The 22,263-nt window shown below is 41.4% G+C and overlaps 1 protein-coding gene across 3 annotated transcripts in view; it reads left to right on the top strand.

Moving 5' to 3' along the window:
- dachd (dachshund d) overlaps positions 1–22,263 on the top strand; it is a 113,664-nt gene that overhangs the window by 16,499 nt on the left and 74,902 nt on the right. For 2 of the 3 annotated variants that reach the window (XM_044365878.1, XM_044365877.1), the window contains exon 1: positions 4,691–5,481. In XM_044365878.1, the coding sequence (XP_044221813.1) occupies positions 4,925–5,481 (557 nt within the window). In that variant the 5' untranslated portion in view covers positions 4,691–4,924. Of the gene's footprint in view, positions 1–4,690; positions 5,482–22,263 lie in introns of those variants that run through there. The other variant, XM_044365876.1, reaches the window with a different exon arrangement.

Raw genomic sequence — 22,263 nt, 5'->3', positions numbered from 1 at the left:
AGACTGTCAATGGCCCGGTAATTACCGCTGTTTATACAGGTTTCTGCTTTAGCAATTTAGATATCCACAAATCTCTGTTTCTTGCACCCCAGTTATATTGGAAGCTGCGTGGCATCAAATGAAGTACTGTAGGATGTGGGCCGTGACTGCTCTAATTGTGGGACTATCGGTGAGGCAGGCTCTTTGAAAATGAAGTGAGCTCCATTTGCTCCTCTTTTGAGTAGTTACATTACCAGAAAGCTGTTATTTTACATACTTTGTGTGAGGGAGCATATTATTAGCTCAGCTGAATCCAAGTCCTGTCTGTAGCAGTTGTATGTACGTAAGTGGTGGAAGATTGTGCATATAAATTACCGTATAAATTACAGTGCACGTCCTTCTAGGTTAACTAAATGATCTCATTCTGTAATTTCATTGCTTGAAGAAATTGTGATGGTGCGTACAAGCTGAGAACCTAAAAGGCTGATGTAGACTTCATTTCCCAGAATCCTTGCTATGTATGGCATTCTGTCTTCCTTTTCTGACTTTTCTAACTTTAGTTTCAGTTTCTGTTGTTGTATGCTTCTCTTCGGCCACTTTGGTCAGCATGTGTTATTTTAAAAATGCTTTACATGTACAGTAAGGTGATTTGACTTTCACTTTTTTACACATAAAAATATAGTATTTAGTGAATTATGTATAAGTAACAACTCTGAGGCAGAAATGCAGTTTTATGGACAGTAGACTAGGGCTGTTTTTATTTCATTATCGATTAATCTACTGACTATTTTCTTGATTAATTGATTAATGGACAATAAAATGTCTAAAAAAATGTCAAAATTACCATTCAAAGTTCGGGGTGGACTCTGGGTGAACCAAAGAGGTTCAATTTACAATAAAATAAACAGAAAAAAAGCAAATCCTAAGATTGGAGAAGCTGGAATCATAAAATTATCAGAGTTTTTCATTAAAATGGGCTTAAACAATCGATTGATTATCAAAATATTTGCAGATAAATTTTCTGTTTGTCGACTAATGCATGAATCATTTCAGCTCTAATGTAGACTGTCAGAGTCACAGTCACATTTTGGATTGTGACTGACAAGTTGGTGGATCTGATTAGAAAATTACAGACACTTTCACTTAAACATTCGATAAGTTAACATTATGAGAGATGGCCTAAACTGATAAAGAAATTGTTGTGGCCAATGTATAATATTATCACGCGCCCTCCACCATCACTGTGCTCTCTGACATCTCCCCCTTCACCCCAAGTGGCATGTTTGTGTTGGATGGTGTCTAAGGATAGATGGGGTCAAGGCAGTGTAACCTTGGAGAAACAAATATTCATGATCAATAGATGCTTTATTCCAAGCATCTAAATGATTCTTAACTCTGAGGCAGACTCCCCCCTCCCTCTCCCTTATTTGCCCATGCAGAAAAGCAGCTCGAAGATTTATGCAGACTAGGTAAAAGGACATTTTAAAAGACTACACAGTATCAATGCCTTCAAATGTCATGTAATCATAGGTTAGAGGAGAGTGCTGGGCACAGAGAGCTAAGTGATATTACAGATAATGAATTGCCTCTGAAATATAATACATCGTAAGTATGATGCTTTGTTCCAAGCTCTGTACACCAACTCCGTACAATTAAAGTTATTTATCTCTCTCGTTTTTTAAGTTCATCAATTATATTGTGATACACTTAATGTCCATAAGAGGATGATGCATGATTGGTCTAATTATTTCTTATTCACCATGCTTTCTAAAGCATATCAATTTTGTTAATACCATGTAATTAAAACACGTCAGTGTGCTACAAGTTGCTGGCTGTATTAATGACTATGAAAATTATTTTAATTAAATAGCCAATTATAGAAAAATCCTAACCATGAGAATTGACATTTAAATGAATTCAATTTAAATTGCTTTTCAACATTGTTTTATCAAAGCTTTATGGGGTGAATAAATTATTACATCAAACAATATACTGTGTCATTGATCATACACAAGTCTTGTCCCATATCCATACATTTTCAAACACTTTCCTGATGCCATACATCATACTGGGTGATTACATTTTGACATAGTCATTTGTTTACCGCAATCTCATCCACATGTACTGTACTTCTGTGTACTTTTAGGAAAACTGTTAGCTGTGTATGTGACTTAGTTGACCAAGTATTCAGTCACACTGGAAACTTCATTCCTAGTACTAATTTCCAACTGTTTTTGCTGCTACTTTGTGCTATTGTATCTGAAGAAAATATATTACATTTATGTCAAAAGGAAACAGTAAGTTTTCTTTGTAAGCTGTTTCCTTTCAAGATAAGTTCTCATACCTGACTTTTACGTCCAGTAATGATTTTGCATTTGTGCTGAATTACATGAAAGTGTTGTGGCTTAATGCACAGTACCAGTATACAAACCTTTTCCTGTTATGCTGTGTTTTCATAACTGGGGTCAGCCCACCCAGTATGTTGAAAGGCATCGGTATCGAAAACATCATACATATCCTGTGGTGCCTTTTAATACCTATTAGGCTTCTCAGGCTCATATATTCTCCTTTTTTCCCGCATAATGTTAATGAAGTCATTTTTCAGACATTACAAGCACAATGATTTGCAGTTAACCCGTGCAAACAAGAGAAATAGTGGCAAACTGTTGTGACATTCATTGTATATAATGAAATCTTAATATGGTGCATATTTAAGTGAAAGGTTAGCAACATAAAGGGCAAATGGATTGCCTGGCAATGAATTTTAAGCAGCTATTGATTTTACACTACAAGCTACCTCTTTCCCTGAATGATAATTTTGAAATGGCACACTGCTTATCTTAAAACTGATCTGACACAACAGGACAACAGGAATATACAGAATATTAAGGCAAATCTAGACTGTGATAAGCATCACTTTTCTTGACAGGCACCACCTCATTCCACCTAATGAGAATACATAAGTACTGATGCACTGTCGAAATGCCAATTAATACATATATCTAAGGGAAAATAGACAATTGTAATAAAAACAGTGTGATTAACAAAATTAAAACTAAGAAGGCTGTGACATATGGTTTCATATAATGTGTCTCAAGACTCTGGTTGTTTGGAAATTTTAAGAAAATGACCAAGTTGGTTATGGTAAGTAAAAACTTATGGCTGTGCTGACTGACCAAGAAAAATAGTTTTAAATGTTCACAAATCTCCAAATCAACGTCTTGCAAATAAGAAAAAAGAAAGTCCACATATGGTTTTCTGCCACACTATGAAGAAAACATAAAAGCAAAGTATTGTTTACTGATCCTATCTAACATATGTAAGCCCTAATTTTAATAGGTTCCACTTAGGATAACTCTGCTGCATGTTAACATAGTTCATTGTCTTACAACAAATGATTGGTTTGATGAGAAAGGCAAGAAGAAATGTCTTTTCTTCTATTCATTGGTTGAATAGACATATAAAGTCTATAAGAGCTGCACCTATTTCACTTGTACATGGATCTGACCCTACACCATGACACAGTGCTGCATTTCTTCCCTCTCTGCTTTTATCCTTCTTTCCTGTACCGTCTGAGATTGAGATTGAGATCGAGAGAGAGAGTTCGAGAGTTCACGTTCTAGCTGGGTCAAACTTGGTTCACAACTCAGCCTCATAAAATAGTACAACCCCTCAACTAACTAGTGTTCTGTCTGTCCGTTGGTTGTGCAGTGTGTGTACTGTGGCTAAAGATGACACTGCATCATTGTGCAACACCCAAAAAGTGAACAATTACTATTTCTATGGTCAGTGTTTATATGTTGATTTTTTTTTCTTTTAGGTTTTAACTTAGTATTTCCCAGTCCTCTCACACAATATCAAATTCTGAATGGGCTCTGGTGATATAAGGGATTTGGTTTCTTCAGTTGGTGCATTTATGTGTGCAGCAAATTTGAGTTCAGTAACATTTTTAACCCTGTTTTCATAGGACATATTGTTTGACGACACCTGTGATTCTTACATAATAAAATAGTTATTATGTGTATTTAACTTGAAATGGACAGAAGTTTAACTTTCAAAATGCTATCTGTTGGAGATCAGTAATTACAGTAAAACTTTGATAGGTAACTGTATGTCCACATTATCCGACAGTACTTTTATTTTTGTGCAGATCTGATGAGCGTTTTAATAACTGTCGTCCATGTTCTACTTCATATGAAAATGACATGCGTGTAAATACAATAATCAGAGGAGTTATTAAAAAGGTATTAAAGTATATTGCAGTATTAAAGTCTGTACTGGACATTTCAGGTATGCAAAATGAAAGTACAAAAGTTTGTCCTGCAAAAGTTTGTCTTAAATCATTTTGGTGCTCATGTAGAGTCTCTAGAGGATCAATGTGGAGCAGTGGGATTGCATACAGTTGGATAGCAGGTGCAACCTGTATTACTATTACAGTGTTAGAACCAGGAAAAAAAATCTGATATATCCAGTGAGTGCATGTTTCTTTTGACCACAGATAAAAAAACAATAAATGCATATGTTTACACGATTATGATTTGATATAACCGGAACTACTTTATGTGGAATAATCGATGTAACATTTTAAAAGACCTGAAACATTTCAGAGGTAGCCAAAGCACAGTTATCTGTTCTTCAAAGGCTTCCACTGTCCCCTAGCTCCTCCCTCTCTGTACCGTGTGACAACAACAACTCATCCACAGAGCGGAGCTGCACTTTTCAGCTCATTTTCCTCCTGTCATTCCTCCTCCTATCTTTGATCACTGTCCCGCCGCTCAGCCCCCCCAAACCCCTCACTCAGCACGCCTTTTTTCGGCAGCTCTTTTTACTTCCCAACTTATCCGAGGAGCTAAACTCTGGTGGATTCTTTCATTTAGGGGTATCTCGGCAGGCTGGGTTTTATACTTTGAACTTCGGCTACTCTCTTCCCCTCCTGTAGGTGACCATGGCCGTACCGGCTGCTCTGATCCCACCAACTCCTCTGGTCCCACCGCCTCCGATCTCGACTCCCTCCGCGACGACGTCCCCGCCGTCGACAACTTCATCACCGTCTCCATCCCTGGCCCCCCCATCTGGACCCGGACAGAACCTGTTCAGATCAGAGCTCCTCGCCACCAGCAGCCCGGGCATCCCGACCCCGACCGCGGCTTTACCACCCGGCAAACCCGTATATTCGACTCCATCGCCTGTTGAAAACATACCGCAAAACAATGAGTGCAAGATGGTCGAGTTACGCGGTGCCAAAGTGGCCTCTTTCACCGTGGACGGCTGCGAGCTCATCTGCCTTCCTCAGGCTTTCGACCTGTTCCTGAAGCACCTGGTCGGTGGACTGCACACGGTCTACACCAAGCTGAAGCGGCTGGAGATCACGCCGGTGGTGTGCAATGTGGAGCAGGTCCGCATCCTCAGAGGGCTCGGCGCCATCCAACCCGGGGTGAACCGCTGTAAACTCATCTCCAGAAAAGACTTCGAGACTCTGTACAACGACTGCACCAATGCGAGGTTAGTGGAGAGCTCTTTTTACGGCATTATGGTTTAAATGTCTGCACAGACCGCCGTGCGTAAAGGCGCAGAAGCAAGGAAGGGGGAGACATTTTCCCTCTATAAAACAAGCAGTCCAAGCGATATGATTAACTTTCTAGCTGACTTTAATAATCGTTTGTTTTTTAGTGTGTGAATATGCTTGAGCGTGTGTGTGTATGTGAAGCTCCATCTAAACAGCATTGTGCTGAAAGCTTGTCAGTTGGACGGGAAGAGGCCAGCGCGCATCATCAGTGAAAAAAAGTTTGGTGAAAGTTTTTTTGACACGTGCAGGGCAAAGTTGTGCCATGATGGATAGCCTGTCTGCCTCAGAGCAAATGAATCGATAATGTAAGACTACAGTTTCACAGTCCTGTTGAATAAAGTTCAGGTGCAGAGCTGCCACTGCAGAGACTATTTCAGAAAACACGAAACCTGAATCCATGAGCCATGCTTTACTTTAATTTAAGGCAGCTTTAAGATCAACTTTATTCTTAAATTAATCCAAAATAAAACTAGGCTGTGTCTTATTATATGCCCTTGCCACAGGGTCAATTTAATTTCAGTCATCACTTGAATTTTTCAGAAAGTAAACAAGACAAACCCATTATTAGAATTAGATGACCTGGAATATTTTTATATTAATTGTAATCTTACTATTGATAACTAATACATTTCTTAAGGAGGTTGCAGTACTTTCATGGCTTCTGTTGAAAAAGAAGAGTATATAAAGCCAGTTTTTTTTTTGTACCCTGTAAATCCCAGGGATAATTATCTCACACACACACACACAGACACATACACACACATGAGAATGTGCCTCAGTCACACAACCCTCATTTCTATATAACAAGGAAAATTAATAAAAAGTAAGCGAGGTAAACAACCACACGTGTGAAAATTAATGCATTACTCCAAATTACCAAATCAAATATTTTGAGCTTTATATGTTTTACTATGGAATGATTTAAGTGGAGATCAATATTTGATTAAAAGCCTTTTTTTACTGTCCTGTTGCTCCTAGCTTTGATGTATTGTTCAGTCTCACAGGATCGTTCAGTCTGGTCAAATTTACCATCTTACCTGTCACTGTGATTGATTCCATATTGATCTCCTACCTCAGAAATGAGCTGGAAATGCAAATATGATGGAAAGGCTCACATCAGTAGGGAATAGCAATAAACACTTTGAGACATTCGGATGTCTCAGTTTTTAAGAGGATGCAGCCTTTTGGAAAAAAAATGATAGTGTGAGATTAAACTCCATTCTGATTTGTAAATGTATGCTCTAATTTCACAAGCACACGTAAAAAAAAAACACACGTAAATACACGTACACAGAAGTTTCTGGGCAAACATTTTTTTGTGTGTGTGTGTGCCATGAAGATCCATATGCATGATGAGGTTAAATACATTGTGACCCTCAGGAATTACTCTATCTGCAAATTGCACTATCAGGCCTGGATTTAAAAAAAAAGCCAAATAACTCACACAATATTTCGAGAGTATGAGATTATTTTTTTACAATATGTTTTTTTTCCTAAATCGTTTTTCTCATGTAGCTCATTTGCATTAACTGCTGTTATACAGCTACATACGATATATACATTATACTAGTAGCTTACATATTTTTGCTATCAACAAACACACTTCCTCCTCTCTTTATGATTGCCTAGAAACAGTCAACCTCACACATCCACGCTCAATATTTGGAGCTTATAGATATGCTACAGCACCACATTTCCATTCCAGTAGCAATAGTCTCAACAACTCACCTGTGCACTTTGGTGCTTAAGCATCATTTACATAAAGCATCAAGGGAGCAGAACAAACCCCTTCTCTCCATAGAGAGAAACATACGGTGCAGTGATCCTCCTCTCTAGCCAGACGTAGGGCTTCAGGTGACAAAGTATGTGGTTGAACTCTTCGGGTTGTCAATGGGGGGATGGCCAGCGATGGGGTTAAAGGATAATGCAGTGCCTCGCGTCGCTTTAATGACGCTAAAGTGCTGGGCTATTACGGGCACATGGACAAGACTGTAATTGTCTCTGAAAGCAGCCAGGTTCTCCCGGTGCTGGGCTGAAATCAATCACTCAGACCCGGCCTGCCCGCCTGCCTGCCCCATTTGGAGAATTACATCATGGAACAGTGAGGCATCCGCTGGATAAAAGGCTTCTGTTACTTAGAAAGAGTTGATTTTATTTGCTGGGATGTGTGTGCTTTACATCGTCTGTCATTGAATTGCTGCTGACAAAATGATGAGTCTGAGTAAACAGGACACAAGTTGCCCTGTAGGTGAAAACGAGTCCCCCCCCCCCCCCTTACTCCTCCTCTTCTAAAGTCAATGTTGCACGTTGCTTTTGCACCGACTTATTGTCAGATAAAAAAAAAAAAAAAAAGTACCATCGGTTAACCCACTCAGGTTACACAACAACAGCCCGCTTGCCTGAGATAGTTTAGCTTTTCATCTCGCCCTATTACCACAGTGTCACTACTCTTTTTATACAGTGGCAGAGTGGTAACAATGAAGTGAATAATACTCCTGTACAATGGGTCTTACTATTTCACATGCTGTTTTTTCCCCTCCCACGGTCTATTGTGTTAAAACAACACTACTCTCATTTTGCACACGGTGTGAATGTGAATAGCATCACAGAGCACCGTTGCTTCCCGCTGTTTTAGTTTTGATGTGGACACAAACAAGCTCCAACCAAATTGTTCTCTATAACAGTTTTTGAACATGTTAAATGGAAAACTGCGTTGTCGGAATTGGAGTGTTTATCTCTTTTTTTCTTGTGTGTGTGTGTGTGTGTGTGTGTGTGTGTGTGTGTGTGTGTTTCAGAGATTAATTCAAAAATGAGAATTTATCCTTTTACATAATTTTACACCGAGGAGTGTTTGATCTATGTGTTCTTTCCTCTAATAAGCGACACAGTATTTTAGTAATTCATCTTTAAAGACATTAGGAATATAGTCATTCTCGACCCCTTCATTTTCTTAAGGACTCTCGTGCCAGATTAGCAGCGTTCCCCCTCTCTCTCTCTCTCTCTCTCTCCCAGACTGATCCAGGTTCAGTAATCTCCCTTACATTATGACTGGCCCTCCAGGAGCCCTCCAGGAGCCCTCTGTTCCAGCTACTTGTTTTCCTTTTCATTTTCCCTGCGGTGGGATGGAAAAGGTTCTTATTGCTGCGTGACACTTGAACTCTCTGAAAGGTTATTATAACACGGGGGGCGGTGCGGAGATATCGCATATCTCTCATTGGTCTGCTTTGTGGAGGCAGGCAATCCGATGCTGGGGCGCAGAAATGCAGCAGTTAATTGACAATCATTGTCTACCCCTGAAGGTTAACCACACGCCCCAGACAATGTCCCACCACTGGGAATGGGACGGCTTTTCACTTACATGCCCTTCTTAAATAGATTTTCCCCGGCTCCTTTCACTCAAGCAGATCCTACTCTGAAATGTTACGAGTGACAGGTCACAGTGGAACGAGGACTTTTTTTTTCTTTAACAAATATATCTAATTGATAGTGATATGACAGCAAGTGGTATGAGAGCTATCACCTCTCTTGTTTCTATTTCAAGGGTGTTTATGCCTAAACACACATATTTGCAAATGACGGTAATTGTTTTGTTTAGCGCTCAGTGTGAGCTGCCACTGAGGGTGCCAGCTTGTCTCTCTCCCTCCTCTCCTCTGCTCTTATAATATATTTGTTTTCTACAAGGCACGGATGTGTTTACAGGTACTCAGGGGAGATTTCTGGATTCCATTCAAATCATTCCCAGTCAGAGTGGGTGCTAAGATACCCGTCACCCAGCAACCACATCCAAGAGGGAGCTTGGGCGATAATAACTTCAAAAACAGAGTGACAGATGCCTGATTAGAGAGAGGGAGAGAGACACAGACAGAGAGAGAGAGGGAGAGAAGGAGAGAGAGAGGGAGATAATGGTATACAAAGCTGTTTAAAATCCAAATCTATTCAAGTACTTCCTTGAAAGTCAAATTGGCCCTCGTATTGTGTGTTGTTTCTTTATTGAGGAAAAAAAAAAAAAGATTGCAGTTCTCTCCTTTTTTTTTTCCACATTTTTAATCCTTCAGTGGGGCTCTGTTAAATTTGATTAGGTACAGTACATGTGCTCAAGTCAACTGTGCAGTTGGCAGATGGCGGCAAGGTGTTTTTTTTTGTTTTTTTTTTGCAAACAAATAGCCTCCTTGAAAATCAGAACTGCTTTATTGACTTGACATTTATTCAGTTGGAACAAGCGCAAATTAAAACATTTTTTTTTAGACTAACTCAGTCGACAAAAGTCATATTACTTTTCTTCATTTCTTTTAAGATCACGTTTTTATAACTTACAATGAAGCTGAGCCAACACTGTTGAACCCACAGATTTCACTTGTTAAAGAGGCTTTGTGTGACACTGTCTAATGTCATTTGTGGATTTAGAGGCTATTTGCATGGCAAAGAGGCCTGTATTGTTAATTTGCCTGTTGGATGCATTAGTTGTCCAAGCTCCTATCTTATTTGCATGCCTTTACTGGATCTGCAACAGCAATTAAATTACCAATTATTTCTTCTACCAAATGACATTTTTTAAAAAAAAAACCACACACACATCCACATCAGGTCTTTCCATGTTGATCGCTACATTAAAATGACCTATTTTTATGTTCAGCAACCATAAACGGGTATTAGCTTTGATTTTTATAGACAACTGACCCAAGCTGTTTAAAATCTATTTGTCAATATGACTTATCTAGCATGTTAAAGTAGATTTGTTAAGAGTGATTTTTACCTGCTGATTTTACACTGAGACTGATTGCCTGACAGGCCAGCAATAGATTTTGGGTCACTCTTATTTCTGTTCTCCTCTTCCCCCCCCCCCAGTCACTGCTCCCTAGCTTGTCTTTACTCACGGGCTCCTTCACATTACAGCACATTTAGGGAGCGTGGCGGAAGTCACAGACGCTCGTACCAGGATGTTAAATGCTACTGACAGAAGTTAGAGGGAGCAGATGAGATTTCCTGATTGGAGAAGGAATGCAGGCCCTTGCCTGCCTCTGTCTAATATGGTCACATAGAGAAATTGATTTTCCTCTGAAATTAATTAATTTTTCATATAGCCCAAAGCTGGAGTTTAAAAAAGAGTGCACACTTGCTGGTTTCCTATTTTCCCTTTTTTAAAGAATTATTGCCTAATCATATTAATACTTTTGCCCCAAGGATGAAAAGATAATTGTACAAATGCATTTGGAAATATGTATCACTGAGTATTTATGATTAAATTATGCAAATAACTCTGCTCCCATCCTTCGTGGGCCCAGATTGTCTAATTAGGATTGATATGGCGAATAGATGTTGGGGAATCTGAATACAAGCATGTCCAAAGAGCAGAAAATTGAAAATGACAAGGCTGGAATCCTTAAAAAGTGTGTAGGTTTTTTTTCCCCCCTCTCTGTCTAATTCAGCGTAGCTGTATCAGGAGTTAATTTTCCCCGGCTTCATTTCTCGTCTGAGCTGACAGGAAAAGGAATCCATCAGGGAAGCAATCTCAGATGGGATTCCACAAATTTCCTCCACTTGTTTTTTTCTCCCCCTCTTCATTTTCGTGGAGGCTATCAGGGATGAATCTTCTCCTGAGTAAACATGCAGATGTTATTCCTCAAGTGTCAATGTTTTTGGAGCTCTCTACTCAATACAAAGGACTCCTCCTTAATAATCGGAGTATATTACGAAAGGAATGTCATCCAACAAAAAGCTCTTTGTACTTTTGGAATTTTATTGAAGTAATGCACATCACATTATACGACTTTTTTATTTCATTTTCTGGAGGGTTAGGAACTTTTGACTTTTTTTTCTTCCATATAAAGAGATATTTGACCTATGTCATAACATTCAAACGACATCTTAGGTTATCTGATATACATTTGGCAGGTGATTACTGGAACAAAGTTTTTCTGAACATTTAAAACATTTACCTCCAAAATAATCAAATATATCAAACTGTCTTCTGCATACTGAAGTGTATTCCTATTTAATAAAATCCACACTTAAAACGAGCCTCTTCAAATTCCAGTCGGAGCTGCCAAAAGACAAACACACAGACACACTGTACACTGACACTAGTATGAGCCAACAGTTACGTGTAATTTAACAACAGCTCTGTTCCTTGCTGGGCACAGCGGCACATCATAGAAAAGAAACCAAGGAGGAAATGACATCGGTTTCCACTCTCTCTTCTTCTGTTGTTAGCGTCAGATGAACAGCACAGCACAGGAACGGCTCCAGTGCCTCCAACAGTATCTATTAAAGGGCTGATTGTTATCTAATCTTTACCTGGCGCTAGCTGGAAAAGCCCTGAAGCTAATGACACTTGAGACTAGCAGCACATTCTATGGTGGTTCAAAGCATCTGCTCAGTCAATACCTTCTGATGATAAACTAAGAAAACGGCCCCAAAGCTATTTATGTGAAGTCTGAATTCACTTAGACACCAGAAACACTTTATGCAGTCAATTTATTGCATTGAATTATAACTAACAACGTGCGTCAAATGAGTTCCTGTTGAACCAGCAGGCTCCACTCTACTGTTCTCTTGTGTTTGCTGTTGGAGTACAGGCATCAGAAAATCTGAGAACTCGACTAAAAAGTAAATTATTCACCTCATTTAAATGATTTAGACTGAAATTAAGTTGAAACAACATTAGTCAGTAATTATAGTGATAAATCAGTGATTTCTATTTAATTTTTCCTCAGCAACATGTGTCTTTCACTCCTCGTTGGTTTTATAAGATCAGTGTATAGTAACATAAATGTCCCACAAAAGGCAAATTAGCAAGTTAAGATTGTTCTTTTTCTCTTTATGGGTCATATCCAGAAGGTCGGTTCTAGTAGAGTTGGACATTGATCGGCAGATTGTTCCAGTTCTGTCTTTCAAACAATGAAAAAAAAAAAAGAAAAAAAAAGATCACATCCTTGTTGGATCTGCTCAATTAAAATGTAGTCATTAATCTTAAGGTCAATGTCAGCAGAATATTTCTCAAATTAGAAAAATCAAGAAACAAGCGACGACTTAGAAACGTTCCCACCAGCTTTTTTATTTTATATTTTTTTAACAACCTGATCCCATATATATATATATATATATATATATATGTTCCTGAAGATTCAGCTTTATTATAAAGAGAATAAAAACATTCAAATCAAAAAGCTCTGTGCACCGTGCTGTGTATTCATATATTATTTGCACAGTAGCTTTATTTTCAGTACAAAAATCATTTCAACTGTCAGCACTTCAAAGTGAACGAGGCAGCCTGTTCAGTGTACTGTAAAACGATAAGGTCTGCAATTCTGGCTGTTATCCATAGAGATAGCCACACCCAGAGCTGCTTCCTGACGGCACCGCACACCTGTAGAGGTTATGAGCGGGGGGTATCAATATCACCAGGTCAACACATTTTCATCTAACACTGACATCTCTCTTTACTTTTTCGCCCTCTCTCTCTCTCTCTCTCTCTCTCTGCTTCTCTCTCTCTCTCTCTCTCTCTCTCTCTAAGCCTAGTGAGAATATCGGTGGGAGTCTTTATTGGTTGCAGCACTTGGGTTTCTCTCCTCGTAGACTCAAATGTCACCGTCTCCCTGATGTTTCTTTAAAATCGCCTGTGCCACCACTTGCTGTGGCGCCCGGCTATTATTACCCTCCTCTTAAAGAGTGACAGTCGGGTCTTCGGAGACATGACAGAAACCTCTGTGGATGGAGCTGTATAGTGCTGTGTCAAGCCAATGCTCCCAGCCAATCAGAGAAGAGGAGACAGACCACTGTATACCTCGTATGCTCTAAGATTAGCAGAAGTCGGTGCAGTTCGGTTTCGTGCTTTAAAAGACTTTTTGCATTCCGCTACTTCAATCTGAACCGTAGATATGTAAAAATGAAATCACTCAAGGAAAAAATAAAGGTAATGCGTGATCGTAAGTCAGCGAGCTCTGTCCATGCACGTGCTAGCAATGTGTTGTAACACTTACTTGTATGTGTTCACACTAATTCCACAGTAGTGCAGGAAATACATTGAGACATCTTCTCTATGGAAATAAACATGGTTATGATAATAAAGCGGCCCTTGGCTGAAATGGTCTGTCCACATACATTAACCCTGTGTAACTCTCACATTCGGAGCGTGCGAGCGGGCTTACTTGTATGTGTGTGTGTGTGTGTGTGTGTGAGATGCTCAGAGAGAGAGTGTGTGTGTGTGTGTGAGAGGGAGAGAGAGAGGGAGAGAGAGAGAGAGAGAGGGAGAGAGTGTGAACTTCACATATGAATGGTCTTGTGTGAAAAGGAGGATGAATTGAGTCAAGCTGACATAGCATGCCAATAAGCTTTGTCTCATTTCCAATGCCGTATTCATTTGTGCCACAGAGAGATTTATTGCATGATTGACAATTATGAGAGGGTGACCTAGTTCTTTGTGATGGAACAAAAATGGTTTTCATCAGTTGCCTTTGCTGTCTTATGCATTTTGTGTGTATTTGTCTGTGTGTGTGTGTGTGTGTGTGTCAGTGTGTGTGTGTGTGTGTAAGAGAGAGAGAGAGACACATTCCCTGGTAAAGAGTAGGGATAGCCTCCGTGCAGTGAGATACTTTTTCACCCCCTCCAACTATTGAAACTCATGCATTTTTCTAGTAATGGCTTCATATATTTTGCATAGAATCACATCATCCACTATGTCTGTTCCACAGCAGAAAAAATGAATTTCCTACCCCATTAAGCAATGTGAGCTGTCCAAATGGATCACGTTAAAGTGACATTTTTACGAATGCTCTTCAATCTCTAACTTTGCCGTGGAAATAAAAAGAAAAGGAAGTAATTTCGCCGTCTGTGAACATATATATCTACAACACACACCAGGCCGTTTTCTGCTACTGCTTGCTATACCGCATTATCAGCTGTGTTATTGTTGTTGCTTGATCACCCAAATCACAAATACATTCATCCCTTTTAGTGTTTTGACTGTCAGTAAAAGGGCTTCATCTGTATCATACAGTCCCTGATTCCTTTATTCCTTTATGGTTCATTCTACCTGTCTATTAGCTGTGTGTTTGTCTGTGTGTGGTAGTGTGTGTATATGTGTGTGTGTGTGTGTGTAGCCAGTCAAGCTTAGATTACTACGACTGTGAGGAGGAAGTCTCCGCTCCTCCTGGGACTCCTGCTTGACTGGCCCCACAAATGATACAAGCCAGGGTTTAGTTGGGAGTTAATATCCTGCAAAATTGTCCTGCACTGCCTCGGCAGAATGTGGATGATTAAATGACACAAGCATATCAAAAACATTTTTCTCAGACTAGTGGCTGTTAAGTGTCGCGTTGGTGCAGCCCGTCTCCCAAGGTTACCATTAAAAAGAAAGGAATATTCAGTGGGAAGTGGTGTGTGTGTGTGTGTGTGTGTTACACCTGTATGAGCTTTTGCGTGCATGCTTTGGATGTTTTGTTAATGCCCTGTTTGAGTGGTAATAATATCTCAATAGGATTTCAGGGTCTCATTGAGAGGTTTGGTAGAAGGTTGAGAGGACATATGCTAATTGTTGCCTGAGAATGCTCTTCTCTCTGAAACATATTCCACTAGAGTTTTCCTTGTACGCTGGATGCCAGACTTCCCCCAGTGACCGAAAAAAGAAAAAAAAAAAAAAAGAAAAGGCTTGAGGTTCCAAAGCGATCCATTTTATCCTTTCTTTTTCAAAGGATGCAATGCTTTGTTTTAACCTCCGCAGGAAAGGAGATGAAAGGCTGTGTAATAAAGCCAAAAGGTCTTTCTGTAGTTATCAAATGGCCTTTCACTCCTGACCTTTAAGATGCCACAGTAGGAACTGGAGACAATGCTAGAAATACAGATCGGATTTCAGAGATCAAACACCTCTTTGTATAGTTTACTTGCACGGAGAAGAAAGAACAACCTTTCACAGCCCATCATTTGAACATAGGAAAAATAAAACCAAAAAATATTTGGGAAAGAATAACCTGCCTTGTCAGCTCCTGCACAGATCAAACACTTGTAAAGTTTAAGTGATGCAGCAACGGATACGTTTGGGTTCTGAGGCATTTCTTTACTTCTTCCTTTATCTGATATGCTCTTGCCACAGCAGTGGGCTTTGTATGAGGGCAGTCGTATTCATGTGAGACTCTAGGCTCTTGAGTGTGTGTCTCTCTGCGTGTTTTGCATTTGCCATTTGCATTCATCTTTACATTATATGTCATCAACAAAGAAAGCCTTTTACGCAACCGTCCCATTTGCTTTTCCTGTTGTTGCGTGTTACGGTAGATAGGCTAATATCATTTCAGTTGATGCTTCCCACCGGGCAACCTTTCACAGAAAAGACCACACCAAAGAATGGCAAAGCTTTAGTTGCAATGGATGTGAGATCTTTGCACTTCTAGTAATAACACTCGGTTAACCTTAAGTTCATGAGCTGCACTCGCTTTGCCCTGAAGTCTTAAAATCCCAATTTACACATATAATCATACTGCTTTCGCCACATGATTTATAGTTGATGCTTGTATGTGTGTGGTGTGGGAAGTTCAGGATCAGCTTTTGTGAAATGACAAGCCGCTGCATTGTAATGACAGGCCTACAATACCCAGCAGCCCATTTTTCCAATCACATCCATAGACGGGCTGACTACAGAGACCGCTAATCATGCTCTTAGAATGTTATTCGTAGAATGTTATCAGGATGCATGATGGCACCCAGCATTCCTGTCATTCTCGACATTCTGCAGAGCGGCACTCGCACTCTGAGCGTGGAGTGTCGATGCCTGCGGACCCTGAAGGGCTCTGTGTGAGAGGCCCAGTCGGGGCCCTGCTGGGCCAGGCCTGTTGACAGTTCCTTGGCACTGTTGTCTCAGCAGGAAGACATCAGTTGGAGCAACACAGAGGCTGTGGATGAAGGCCGTCTGGTCAGAAGAGAGAATGTAGTTGGAGAAGATTAGGCTTCACCCATGGGTCATTGTGTTCCCAGAGCAGGCCTGAGCCCGTCGGCCTCGGTATTGTTAAAGGGAAAGGTCAGGTCCAACGACTAGGCTAAGCCTATTAAACAACCCGCACCACTTCTTCCTGGAAACCTGACTGTGCTTTCTGTTAACTACCGAGTTGGGGAAAAATCAGCTTTGAACAGCTGAGGTCGGCCATATCCTTATGTGGATTAGAGACCACAGCTAATTGAAAAGAATATTACTGTACTGTACACTTGTATGAAAGCATTGCAATCATGCTTCTTTATAACACCAGGCAGCAATTTCATATTACACTCTAACACATAGCACCTAGTACAAGCAGCACTAATTGTTTTACAGAGCCCTGCAGTTGATATGCTGTGCAATATGTGCGCTAGGCTGCTGAAGGTTTGCTCTGACAGATCCTACCAGTGTCGTACAAATCCTCACATTTATATCCTCTCAGTACTAAATGCTTATGTACCGCATTCATAAGGTCGTCTGAGCCCCAACACACTCCCATAAGTCTCCTTTAGCTGTAGTGATGGCTGGTGTCAGGGATGTCTGCTGAATGAAAGGAAACACAGGCAGATAGCGTTTGATCCGTGATGGAGATGAGTCCACATAGGAGTAGAGCTAGTGATTAATAATGGTGCATCTGGGTAAAAAGGATGTCATCCCCTGGACGTCTAATGAAAGCTCTTGAACATATCTGGGAGAGGCGATATGTTGACAGTGGATGATGCAAATGAGGCTAAATGTGAGAGGAAACCTGAAATGAATCACCCCGCTGTCTCTGTTGCGTTTTTGTGTGTGCGTGCGGGCGTGTGTGTGTGTGTGTGTGTATGTGCCCCGACTAGCAGCCAGCCGTTTACGCCGTACAAAGCTCGGTGTGACACTCTCCCTCCTTTGTCTCAAACTGCTAACTGTATTTAATTTCACATCTTATCGGGCCGGGCTTTGTCTGTCTGTGAGTCTCTGCACAGTGGAGGCGACCCCCGGAGATAAACTCTGTCAGGCTCTGGGGTGATTTATTAAATTCTGATTTCTGTGAAGGACTTTAATGTCGAGGGGGTGGGAAGAGCGGGAGGGTGGACGGGAGGAGGAGGAGGAGGGGGGGGGGTGTTAGAGAGAGAGGGGGGGGGGGGGGGGGGGGGAGGAGGTGGTGATGTGGGGGAGAAAATATGTCGCAGGTGTCTCTGCCAGCTCCGGGCACTGTTCTCTCTCCATTACCAGCATTGTTAGGTATAGAGAGGCAGGAGAAAAGAGAGAAGTAGGAATCTATGTTGAATTTCCTGTCTTTGTTGTGGCAGTGGGCTTGTTTTTTCCCTCTGTTCCAGGCCAGTACAGCGGTATCAAATCTCTCTTGTTTGGACTGGAGATAGCAGACTGGAGTGTGGAACGTGGGTCAGTTTCATCGAGGGCTCGACCCCACTCGGGTTAACAGTTATATTTTAACGCTAATCTCCTTCATGACACCTGAATGGAGGGGGGGGGGCTCTAACCCTCTATCCAAATCTGTTAGGTAGGTCTGTTAGGTAAATCCTTTGACCTTATCGGCCTCCCAGCCTCCCCCAGATATTTGAATAAAGCCTGATGTCAAGACATACGTGTGACATTTTTTTTTTTTTTTTTTTTTTTTGACGAGTTCAGCAGATTTTACGGGCAGCTATTACAGCCAATCTGGACCTGGCGCTTCAATTTAAAATATTTTCTTGTTAAGTACACTTAGCAGGTCAATTGTGACTGTGCTGAAGCTCATCATGTTAATTTTAATATCATTTTATTCATCTCAAATGCATCAACTCCTCCCCCTTTGAAACCTATTTTACATTTCTCTTTCATATCACCTTAATCTAAATTGATGTGTTATCATACATGGATCTCAGAGGAGGGGATCAAATAATAACTGTCAGTGGTGCATGGTGAACTGTGTTTTTGAACATAATTTGGTGCTCAACATTATAAAATATGCTTTAAAGCGAAGTCACAAGGTGCTTTTCGTATGACCCCCTTCCCTTTGTGAGAATTATTTCATTAAACAGAGAACAGAGCTGTAAAAGTGATGTGTTGCTTCCTCTGATATTTGTGAAGCAGTTTGATCAAAAGGTAATATTGGTGAGGAGGGGGGGGGGGGGGGGCGTGTGGTTCTCGTCTCCTACACGTTACTTCCCCAAAGGGCTCTTTTCTCTGTGACACCTCCGTTCTCTAAAGCGATGAGTGGATGATAAAGAGTTGTGGATTCCATATATTTATTTATTGCTCGTATTGAAGAAGTTAATAGAAGACTGTGGGCTGTGATGCGTGAAGGGCTGCATGGGACAGGACTTCTTGTCTTAGATGCAGAACTATAGAAAGCCAGGCTGAACGCATACATCAAACCGCAACGACACACGCGCGCGCACACGACTACCCATGCACACACAGATGCTCTATATCAAATAGTTTACCCCCTGTCTGTCTTTCCTTCCCATTTTTCTTTTCAAACCAGGACATCTCCCACACTCAAGGTAGCTATTAAATCAAGCTGAGAAGATGAGTTTGCAAAGCCAGAAACTCAATCTGCTTGTACTTCTGCAAAACTAAACAGTCAGAGCTCAGCAATCCCCACCACCCCCCACCCCCATACCCAAAAAAAATAGCTCAACAAGATCAGTTTAAATACACTTTCTCTCTTGCAGAAGCAGAGTTTGTTTGACCTAGTATGCAAACCCTGGTTAGCAAGGTTTGATTGAGCGGGGCTGGGGATCTTAGGGCCTGCTCCTCTGATACCTACGTCTCCCTGTCTCCATTGTTCTCTGCAAGTCAGCATCTTTTGTCTTTGCCACTGATTTGTCTTTTGATCTGTGCGAGTGATTTATCTGCATGGAATCGTTTTTCTCTCTGTTCCCCCTCAGGAAATTTGGAATGAGGCTGGCCTAACCTTGCCAGGGCCAAACAAAGCCCGAGAGCTGATCTCATGTATTTTGATGCTGTTTGTGAAAACGACACACACACACATATACACACACACACACACATACACAGACACACACACGCAGCTCAGACTTTGAGAGGGCTGAAAAAAAAAAAAAAAAAAAAGAGAGAAAAAAGCACCCTGATGGTGTCCGTTGTTTGGTGTTTTTCTCCAGCAGATGTAAGTACCTCCAGCACACTTTCCATTTGGAAGTGACATGTTTCCTAAACTCCAAATTATTAAATGGTAGTAAGTGCATTTAAGTGGATACTTCTCATACAGGCTACTAAACCGCTCCACACACACAGACCCTCTGGGAGCGTAAACTCTGTTGGCTGTGGCTGTGAGATCACCAGGTAGGCCTGATGGAACGGGGGACCCCGGTGTCTTCCGACTGCAACAGTTTTCCCTCCTCTGTTTGCCTGGTTAAAAAACGCCAGAGGTTGGGGGGATTGGAGTTGACAACCCTGGGGGGATTGGAGCTGTTTGCCTTGTGCGCTTTTTTTTTTTTTTTTTTTTTTTTTTTTTCCACCCACCCTCATGTGCAGCTGTTATAGCCTCCTCCTTCCTCCTACCAGCTGCCAGAGAGAGAGAGAGAGAGAGAGAGAGAGACACATAGAAAGAGAGAGAGAGAGAGAGAGAGAGAAAGGGAAAGACAGCCTTAGAGAGGGAAAGGTAGAAAGGAGGCGGAGGTGGAGGTGGGAGGGGAGGTGGGAGGGGAGGGCGGGGGGGGGAGTAAACACAACCACTCAACACCTGCTGCCCGGTGAAGAGAAAAGGTGTGTGCAGGAGAGACAGGAGAGGGGTGTGGGGGTGGGTGGGCAGGGGAGGAGGGGGCGGGGGGGGATAGACAGAGATAGGTGGTTAGGGAGAGGCGACATGAGTACAAAAGCCCGAGAATGTGTTAATGTGGGAGTGAGGATTGTGAAAAAACAAAGATTAGAAGAGAGACAGGTGGGGGGATATGCAGGTAGGCTACAGTATCACACTCTAAACCTTTGGTATTCTAAGTGCTCCCACATGCACACAGTCTGCTTATCTTTGGTGGAAATCTTGGAAAAATATAAATAGATATCTTTGTTCCAAAGGCAGGAGTCTCATTGCTCCAGATGTTTACGTGCTTTGATCAACATTGTTTTGGGTTTGAGGCCCAGCGTGTTTGTCTGAGATCTCCGAGAGAGAGGAAACTTTTCCTCAGCAACGCTAATTATTTTTCCATCACCACTCTGTCACCAGTGAGAACTCTTCACGTCCACATCGCCTTTTCCAGACAAGCAAATAGAGTACTAGGGAAGCATAAAGCTGTTGTGTGTTTGCACAATTAATCTTTCGGAGATAGCTTTCTTTTCTTCGACAATTTGCTCGCGAATTCAACAAATACCATGGCGTGATAGCATTCAGACGCCGTGGCGATAAGATCGACACTGAAAGTTTGTGCATGTAAACGTGTTTGATTCTTGTCCAAAGTATGCATATGCATTTAAATCAAATGAAGTAAGCAATCTTTTTAATCAGCCATTTTCTCTGTATCAGAGAAGTGCAGAGTTCTCCCCCCCCCTCTCCTGTTCCGTTTGGGACCCAATTGTCAATTGGCTGACATTATCTAAACAAGAAATATTAAAACTAATTAAAGAAATGTCTCTGTAAAATCTTGATAAGGCTGAGTTTTTTTTTTTTTTCCCTTCCTCTCTCTCTCTCTCTCTCTGCCTGCTGCACTGTGCTCTGTTAGGAGACTTGCCACAGGCTTGTCTGAGCAGAGGAAGTTATGAAACTCCTACTGCCATATCATTTGCACAAGGAAGTTTCAGCCTGTTCCTCTGGCTCTGTTGACTGGAGTCCATAAAACAGCTTTATTAAAAATGACACCATTCCACTCTGTATTTGCTCAGTGGCTGCTCATCTAGATTAGGTCACATGTTGCTGTGTAGTGTGGCCAACAATAGCCAGAGTTTATGACAGATAGCAGCTGTCTGGGCTGACTGTGTTGTGATAACATATTGCTTACTGTACATCTCTAAATCTGCTGCCTTCTCATCGAGATAATCTGCTTCTGTTTTCAACAGAAAACTGTCTCGACCACAATTCAAAAGCAAGTCAGCTCTGTTCCAATTTCCTGTAACCAACTGCACATGATAGTAAATCATGAACTGAACTGAACTGACAAGGCAAACATTGTACCAAGTCACAATTTTAGGCTTGTTCTGCAGAATTGATGTAACTCTGCTACCTTGTATTGCACAAGTTGAATACTTGAGTCGAATACTTCAATGAGGAAATAGCCCCGCGTTTCTCAACCAAAGCGCGCTTTCATCTCGATAGAATCTGTACAATCAAGGCATCAGAAAACATATTGAGTGTCTGCGACGTACGTTATGTTTGTGGGCTCGTGCAAAAGAAGTGCTTGTGTGTGCATGCCCGTGGATGTATAACACAACCCGCCGCAGAAAGGGAGGGGTTGAGCGTTCAGAATTATGTTATGGCTGCCTCCTGTTTAGCTTTTCCCAGAGCCCCAGGCGACTGGAAGGCATCAAGGACACCTGGGTGCGACTTTATTAAAGTATGAAATGAGAGGTCAGTGACGCGACGGTCCCACACATGACATCCTGCTGCTGGCCCTTTCTTCCCTGCCTCCTCCCCTCAGCCCAGGGCTCTGATGACTCCTCCATGAAAGTCTGTTTCATTAATCCCCCTGAGGGACCCCTCAACTGCTCTTTCTGCCGCTGATACAAATTTAATTCCTGATAGGTCTGTTAGATGGAAGCCGTGTCTATCAAGGCTTTTAATTAATGTGGCACTACTCTCGGTGTATCGCAGTGTTTATCTGAA

This window comes from Thunnus albacares, chromosome 11 (genome assembly GCF_914725855.1).
Source record: "Thunnus albacares chromosome 11, fThuAlb1.1, whole genome shotgun sequence".
Lineage (NCBI taxonomy): Eukaryota > Metazoa > Chordata > Actinopteri > Scombriformes > Scombridae > Thunnus > Thunnus albacares.
The sequence above is the reverse complement of the archived record's forward strand: the minus strand, read 5'-3'. Positions and strand labels throughout refer to the sequence as shown.